The 8,384-nt window shown below is 61.3% G+C and overlaps 1 protein-coding gene across 1 annotated transcript; it reads right to left on the bottom strand.

Annotated features, from left to right (window-relative positions):
* Positions 1-2,505: 2,505 nt before the first annotated feature.
* On the bottom strand, positions 2,506-7,922 carry AMSG_07231 (fibronectin type III domain-containing protein; the record flags this gene model as incomplete). The annotated part of the gene is made up of 2 exons (XM_013901214.1): positions 2,506-7,859; positions 7,889-7,922. 2 exons carry the CDS (start codon positions 7,920-7,922, stop codon positions 2,506-2,508), a joined length of 5,388 nt encoding a protein of 1,795 aa, XP_013756668.1.
* Positions 7,923-8,384: the final 462 nt, after the last annotated feature.

Here is an 8,384-nt window from a genome sequence, read left to right as displayed (position 1 = left end):
CTACCAGCTACACAACCCGCGACCACACCCAAGGTCATCACTCGCCATACACTATCACCAGTATCAGTATCGCTGTCATTGACACCCATCTTCCTCGGCTCATTTCCGCGTCGACTTGTTTGCCTAGGTGGTTGAGCACGTCCTCGACCGCCCGACCCCGCACATGCCCCCACCAACCTCATTGCAAGATATACCCAATCTGATTTCACTACTACTCTACTACACGCCCACCCTCCCCCCTTGCACAATCTCCAAACCACAGCTGCTGTATTCCGGAATCCGAGTTCTGCCGGCTCAGGCCCAGCTTGTTGTCCTGGTGTCCCTTCGATGCTGCTGACCCCTCCTCCCCGGGCCCATCTCCGACCCCCACTCCCCACCATCACACCCACAACCATCACACCCACTCCACACGTACGCACCATCCTGGCAAACATAGCCATCCACTTCACGTGCGCCGATATTCACATCAGCCGACACCAACCCGTCAACAGCATCGCTGCCGGCCGCCGGCTGCTCACCGCCGACCGCCGCCCGCGCCGACCGACCACCTCCGGCACCACCAAGAGCAAGCTAGCCATCGACAGGGCATCGGAGGCGATGCATACGGATAGCTATATCAATGGCAATGCCTACCAGTGCGCCCTCCAACCCAGTCCCCCCTCCATCCTCCAGTCTTGCCCATCACGGCCCCCGCCGGCCTGCTCATCGCCCGCCGCCCCTGCCGCCGATCACCGAGCCAGACGACGAGGCCACCGGGCTGGCCAAGACAAGGAAGAACAAGAGAGGGCAAGGGCAAACGATATCTAATGCAGTGGTGGGCTAGAGTGTAGTGGTCTGCCTTCCCCGCATTCCCAAGCCATCGTCTCCATCGACGTCCATCAATCAAATCCCGTCGGCCCTCCTCGCCCATGCCGCCCAAGCCCCTTCACCCTCATTGCCCACACTCCACACCCACCCATCATCCTCATCCAACTCGCCCACATCAATGCTCAAGCCCAATCGCCATACCCAGCACCGCTTCGCCCGTCCCGTCACCCACGTGACGACCCCCTCATCCCCCCTACCATACTCATTACCACCCGTCACCACAAACGACCACCCCACCCCCTACTCCACTACCATCACTATCATGGCAGCCACAACTCCCACCACCGTGCCATGGTCATACCCCCCACCATCCCATCGCGCACTCGGCTTCCTCTTCCTCCTCGTCCTCCTCGTCTCCTCGCTCCAGCTCACCCGCATCCTCATTCCCGACCTCGACACCCATTCCCCTTAACCATCACATGCCATACTGCATGTCCACCAACCAACAGCAATCTCAAGCCACCCAGCCCCGACCCAGCTCCCTCTGCTGCCCCTGCCTCGCCGACCACCAGCCGCCAGCCGTCGCCCGCTCGTCCGATCAGCCCACATTCATCACCACCTAGCTCCTTCTCACTACCCGCTACGCCACCCGCGACCACACTCAAGGTCATCACTCACGCCACACTATCACCAGTATCAATATCGCTGTCATCCATACCCATCTTCCTCGGCTCACTTTCGCGTCGACTTGTTTGCCCTAGGTGGTTGAGCACGTCCTCAACCGCCCGACCCCGCACACAACCCCCACCACACTCATTGCAAGATATGGCCAATCTGATTTCATTACTACCCTACTACATACACACACTATCCCCTCGCACAGTCTCCTATCCACAGCTGCAGTATTCCAGAATCCGAGTTCTGCCGGCTCGGGCCCAAGTTGTTGGCCCTGTGTCCCTTCGATGCTGCTGACCCCTCCTCCCCGGGCCCATCTCCGACCCCCACTCCCCAACCTGTCCACCCACAACCACCACACCCACACCACACATACTCACTACCCCTGCAAATATAGCCACCCACTTCACGTGCGCCGATACGCACATCAGCAGCATCGCTGCCGACCGCCGGCTGCTCGCCGCCGACCGCCGCCCGCCGCCGACCGACCACCTCCGGCACCACCGAGGGCAAGCTAGCCATCGACAGGGCATTGGAGGCGATGCATACGGATAGCTATATCAATGGCAATGCCTACCATTCTGCCCTCCAACCCACTCCTCCCCTCCCTCCGCCGGCCTTGCCCATCACAGCCCCCGCCGGCCTGCTCATCGCCAGCCGCCCCTGCTGCCGATCACCGTGCCAGACGACGAAGCCACCGGGCTGGCCAAGACGAGGAAGAGCAAGAGAGGTCAAGGACTAGCGATAGGCAATGCAGTGGTGGACTAGAGTGCAGTGGTCTGTCTCGTCTTTCAATCCCAAGCTCTCGTCTCCATCGACGTCCATCTCAATCCAATCCCGTCCGTCCTCCTCGCCCTCGCCGCCCAAGCCCCTCCACCGTCATCCCCCACACCCACACCATTGCATCTTCTTCAATTCGCCCACCCACATCAATCTTCAGGCTCATTCGCCGTACCCGCCACTCCCTCCGCCCACAGCCGAATCGAACACTTGTGGGTTCGGTGACTGACAACGCATTCATATTTAATCAATGGAGTACATTGATGGCGCGTTTGCTGAATGTAGCCCCAACGAGATCGAGTCATCGGCTTCGCCTCCGACGGAGAACATCTCGATGGAGTGGCTATTGACGGGCTCGTCCGATCCAAGCCTACCCTTGTCCAACTCGACATCGTTACCAAAGCTGCCTCCGCCCACCGGCGTAGCAGCGCTAGTAGCAAAATCAGATACGCCGCTCTGAAAGTACTCTTCGTCAGCTTGCCGCTCGTGCCGCGCAATGAGCCACAAATCGATGCCGTTGCCGATGACAATAGCGGCCATGGTGGCCACCACTCCGACGACCACTCCGACCATCCGCAGCGTGTAGTCATCAAACGTGCCGGCGTAGAGCACAGACATGGTCGCCGCTAGCACAGTCACTGCTAGTGCGTTGTGGAAGGAGCGACCGTACGGCTGCGCATAGATGAGCTGGGCGAATGAGCCCACCAGCGCAAACACCGTGCCGTTGGCCTTGCCTTCGTCAGTGAAAAAGAACGTCATGCACATGACCACCATGAGCTTGCGGGCCATGATGGCAGCTTCGAACCACCAGTGCGAACTAGTAAAACGACCGACCAGAAACCCGTATCGCGCTGCAAAGGTTGTCGCCTCCATGCGATCGCGCGCACGGCGCAGCACCCACACCACGCACCCAGGAATGGCGACGGCATACACGACGATGCCAGCAAGTCCAATGGGGAACAGCCCGGTCCACCAGGCCGAGTTGTAGCAGCTCCGCACCGGATCGGCGTCGAGCACCCACCTCCCTGCCTCATCGCGCCGACACCCAAAGACTGAGAACGCAGCGCCGGTGAGCGGCAGGTAAAGAAGGACCAAGCTCTGAAACCATGCGCGCTTGCATGCGCCGGCAAGCTGGCCCAGGCTGTAGCTTGCGACCGGCCGAAGCTTGATCGTGATGCCGGCAGCAAACCCGCAGCCGACGACCACGATAGCAGCCGCAGCTAGGACTGGCAGGACTAGCGTCAACACCAGTTTGATCACCCAAGCGTCGGCGCCTGAGGCCAGGCTGCACTCGGGGCTGGTGAGCTCGAGGTTGAGGTTGACAAACGACGTGATGTCAAAATAGACCGCGGCGACGGGACCCCAGTCGAGCTCGAGCCTCCCGTAGAGGGCGGATATTTGCAGAGCGTTGAGCCCGATCATGGCGGCGGCAAACTTGTACCGCACCGCCTCGGCCAGGCTGAAGCTCACCAGCGCAGCCGCAACAACAAGCGCCGCAAGCACCAAAAGCACCGTGACGATTGTATTGACGCCAGCCTTGCATGCGTAACACTTTCCACGGAGCCGATAGTAGTCGGGCAGGCACTGCGCGCACAGCCGGTCGCCGTATCCGGCCTGGCATCGGCCTTGGCCGGCACATGCATCGGGGTTGGGACAGGCGAGGAAGAGCGTTGGATCGCTCTCGTCCGGGAAGAAGCCCGGGCCGGCCACAGGTCGAGCTGTGCCACCCGTGCAGAGGCCTCCGGATGGGCATGCGATGCAAGGCTCGTTGAACTGGCCCGATGGGGTGTAGAAGCCGGGCACGCACACACATGGCTCGTTGGTTGTGTTGGCTGCAAGCCGGAGGGTGTTGGTCGGACAAGAAGACTGGGCCGTACATGGGGCCAGCGAAACCTCCAGCGACTCGGTGCCATCGAGGCAGGGCGCGCAGGTGGTGACGTCGTCTTCGGTCACGCCGCCGCGGCCGAGTCCACATGGGACAATGTCGACCGAGCCTGGAAGTGGCGGCACCGGAAGGCCGCGGCCGGAGCCGTCGGTGACGAGAGAGACCGAGAACGTCACGGTGGCAGGTACGAGGGCGCCATCGACGATGGAAAGCGTGGCCGAAGGCAGTGCCACGTTGGGTGACTCGAGCAGGATGTCGGGCAGACCAAGCGGTGGTAGAGCCGGCGACGCTGCGTAGATGGTCTGTGCAATGGTGGTTCGGTAGACCACATTGCGACCAAAAGCGTCGTAGACGCGGACCGCGCCGGTGACGACGCCTCCGGCCTCAACGACTGCAGTGGGCTCGACGGCCCAGGCGAGAGTGGCGGGTGGGCCTTGGATATCAGGTGAGCCTAGGTCGAGTTGAGCCGCGCTGGTGTCGAGCCACGGCCCGCCGCCACACTCGAACGCATCGGCGGATGAGCGCGCTGTGGGCGACCAGAGGGCGGCGTTGGAGGACCAGGCCGAGTGACCAGAGACAGTGACTTGGGCCCCGCACACAAAGAAGCCGCCGCCGACCCGCGATGCGGTGTTGGCAGTGACCGTGACGTCGTCAAGCATGAGGGCATGCGAAGAAGTGGGCGCTAGAGGGGATGCGGTAGGAATGTCGACGACGGAGAACTTGCCGGCGGTCGATGTGGGGTCGGAGGATACAGCAAGGCCGCCGCCAAAGCTGGCGGTGTTGCCGGTGATCGCAGACGTCGACACGTTGGCGATGGTGAACGGAGAGAGAAAGAGGCCACCGCCGAGACCGCCAGCGGTGTTGCTGTCCAGAGAACAGTCCATGAGCACAATGTGGGTGTTGTCGGAAGCGGATAGTCCGCCGCCACTGCTGCCAGCAGAGTTTGCCGATAGGCTCGATCCATCCGCGATGGCAACAATAGTATCGGCACCTGCCCACACGGCGCCACCGTCGTTGCTGGCAGTTGATGATTCGATGCGAGAGCTCTGGAGCACTAGCTCACTTCCTGAATCCATTAGGGCCACAGCGCCACCGTCACTACCAGCTGTGCAGCGAGTCAGGGTCGAGTTGACGATTTCGACTTTTGCACCATCCGTCACAAGTAAACAGCCACCACGACCACCGGCCAGTTGGTTGCTGGTTGAAGGCGACGATCCGCCGTCAATAGTGACATTGCGGAGGCGAAGGACGGAGTTGCCATCCTCAACACGCAACCCACTTGAGCCGACGATTGGCGTGGCGTGGCTGTTGCCGAGGTTCTCGAGTCGGAGGCCTACCAGATCAAGCTCGGTGTAGGAGTTAGAAGTGGAGGTGAGACGGAAGAGCGCGTTGCCATTGCAGGCAAAGGTGGCGGTTCCAGACTCGGTGGAGGCGAGAATGATGCTCTTATCAAACATGTGCAGGTGCTTGTCGCGAAAGCAAGAGTATCGGCCTGGTGGAAGGAGCAGGGTATCGCGCATGCAGCGTGAGAGGCGGGTGAGTGCCGATGAGAGGCAGGCGGCGGGCGAGTTGTACGACATGCACGAAGTGTCGAGAGAATGAGTGGTTGCTGCGTAAGCGTGGAACGGTCCACGCGAGAAACAGGAATACCACGCAATCTTGTCGTCGGCGTGCGACGCCGACGCCAGGTCCATATCGCCATCTCCATCGATGTCAGCCGCAACCACAAACTTTGCACCGTTCGCTGCAGTGCTCACCACTTGCTGCGGCCCAAAGGTCCCGAGCCCGTCGGTGTTCTCGTACCACGCAATCTTGTCGTCGTTGAACGATGCCGACGCCAGGTCCAGATCGCCATCTCCATCCATGTCAGCCGCAATCACAGACCGCGCACTGGTCGCTGCTGTGCTCACCACTTGCTGCGGCCCAAAGGTCCCGAATCCGTCGGTGTTCTCGTACCACGCAATCTTGTCGTCGACCTGCGACGCCGACGCCAGGTCCAGATCGCCATCTCCATCAATGTCAGCCGCAATCACAGACGCCGCACCGTCCGCAGCCGTGCTTACCACTTGCTGCGGTCCAAAGGTCCCCGCGCCGTCGGTGTTCTCGAACCACACAATCTGGTCGAGAGAACTCGATGCCGACGCCAGGTCCATATCGCCATCTCCATCAATGTCGGCCGCAAATACAGACACCGCAAGGGTCGTTGTCGTGCTCACCACTTGCTGCGGCCCAAAACTCCCGGCCCCGTCGGTGTTCTCGTACCACGCAATGGTGTTCGAGTAAGCTGACGCCAGGTCCAGATCGCCATCTCCATCGATGTCAGCCGCAATCACAGACCGCGCACCGTTCGCTGCAGTGCTCACAACTTGCTGCGGCCCAAAGCTCCCGGCCCCGTCGGTGTTCTCGTACCACGCAATCTTGTTGTCATACGCCGACGCCGACGCCAGGTCCAGATCGCCATCTCCATCAATGTCAGCCGCAATCACGGACGACGCATAGACCGCTGCAGTGCTCACCACTTGCTGCGGCCCGAACGCCGCAGTCTGATTGGTGTTCTCGTACCACGAAATCTTGTTGTCGAGCACCGACGACGACGCCAGGTCCAGATCATCATCTCCATCAATATCAGCCGCAATCACAGACTGACCAAAGTCTGCTGCGGTGCTAACCACTTGCTGCGGTCCAAAACTCCCAGAGCCGTCGGTGTTCTCGTACCACGCAATCTTGTCGTCGGCGTGCGACGCCGACGCCAGGTCCAGATCGCCATCTCCATCGATGTCAGCCGCAATCACCGACTGTGCACCGTCTGCTGCAGTGCTCACCACTTGCTGCGGTCCGAAACTCCCGGCCCCGTCGGTGTTCTCGTACCACGCAATCTTGTCGTCGCTCGACGACGCCGACGCCAGGTCCAGATCGCCATCTCCATCGATGTCAGCCGCAACCACAGACTTTGCACCGTTCGCTGCAGTGCTCACCACTTGCTGCGGCCCAAAGGTCCCGGCCCCGTCGGTGTTCTCGTACCACGAAATCTTGCTGTCGAGCTCCGACGCCGACGCCAGGTCCATATCTCCATCTCCATCGATGTCAGCCGCAATCACAGACCGCGCACGGTCCGCTGCAGTGCTCACCACTTGTTGCGGCCCAAAGGTCCCGAATCCGTCGGTGTTCTCGTACCACGCAATCTTGTCGTCGTCGAGTGACGCCGACGCCAAGTCCATATCGCCATCTCCATCGATGTCAGCCGCAATCACAGACTGCGCACCGTTCGCTGCAGTGCTCACCACTTGCTGCGGCCCAAAGGTCCCGAGCCCGTCGGTGTTCTCGTACCACGCAATCTTGTCGTCGCTCTCCGACGCCGACGCCAGGTCCAGATCGCCATCTCCATCGATGTCAGCCGCAATCACAGACCGCGCACTGTCTGCAGCCGTGCTCACCACTTGCTGCGGCCCAAAGGTCCCGACCCCGTCGGTGTTCTCGTACCACGCAATCTTGTCGTCATACGCCGACGCCGACACCAGATCCAAATCTTCATCTCCATCCATGTCAACCGCAATCAAAGACCACGGACCATTCGCTGCAGTGCTCACCTCGTGCTCCACCGCCGCCATCTCGGCCCGACACTGCGGAATGTCTGGTCGCGGAAACGGCGTGTGTCCGCCACCACTCGCACCGGCCACGCCCTCGACAACGACGCACAGCAGCAGCACCAGTACTCCAACCCGAAACCGGACACGGAAGGACGCGTCATCTCAGTTTCGCGTGCTTTGTAGCTCATGATTACGCTCGCAGTCAGAATGAGTGGGGTGGGTGGGTGTGTCGTGCCCAGAGGTTGCCACGCGATTCCAGCGAAAATATGAGCCAGTCGCGACCCACGCACCCAGCACGTGGCGCCGCCGCTAAAGGTCCGCTCTGTTTGTCGAGGCGACGGCGGCACCGGTTACGGCTGTAGTTCTGGCGTGGCCGTTCTCCAGTGCGTCGCGCATTCGCTGGCAGTAGCCGTCTTCGTAGCTGTCGGCGGTCGGTCCGGTCCGCAGGTGGCGGCTTCAGTCCCGCAGCGTGTGATGCTGAAATTTCGGCGAGTGGCCAAGGCACAAACTTTGTACACGTGCGTGTCGGAGCGGGTCTCCTGCCCATGCGCAAGCTATCTGGCGTCGGCGCCGTGGCACATGTGCTGGTGCGGGAAGCACGCCGAGCTGGCTGTGGTTGCTGGACTAGCGGTGGTTCCTCCTCGCCAGCA

This window comes from Thecamonas trahens (assembly GCF_000142905.1).
Source record: "Thecamonas trahens ATCC 50062 unplaced genomic scaffold supercont1.31, whole genome shotgun sequence".
NCBI lineage: Eukaryota > Apusomonadida > Apusomonadidae > Thecamonas > Thecamonas trahens.
Note: the sequence above shows the minus strand (reverse complement) of the source record. Positions and strands in the feature narration are given on the sequence as shown.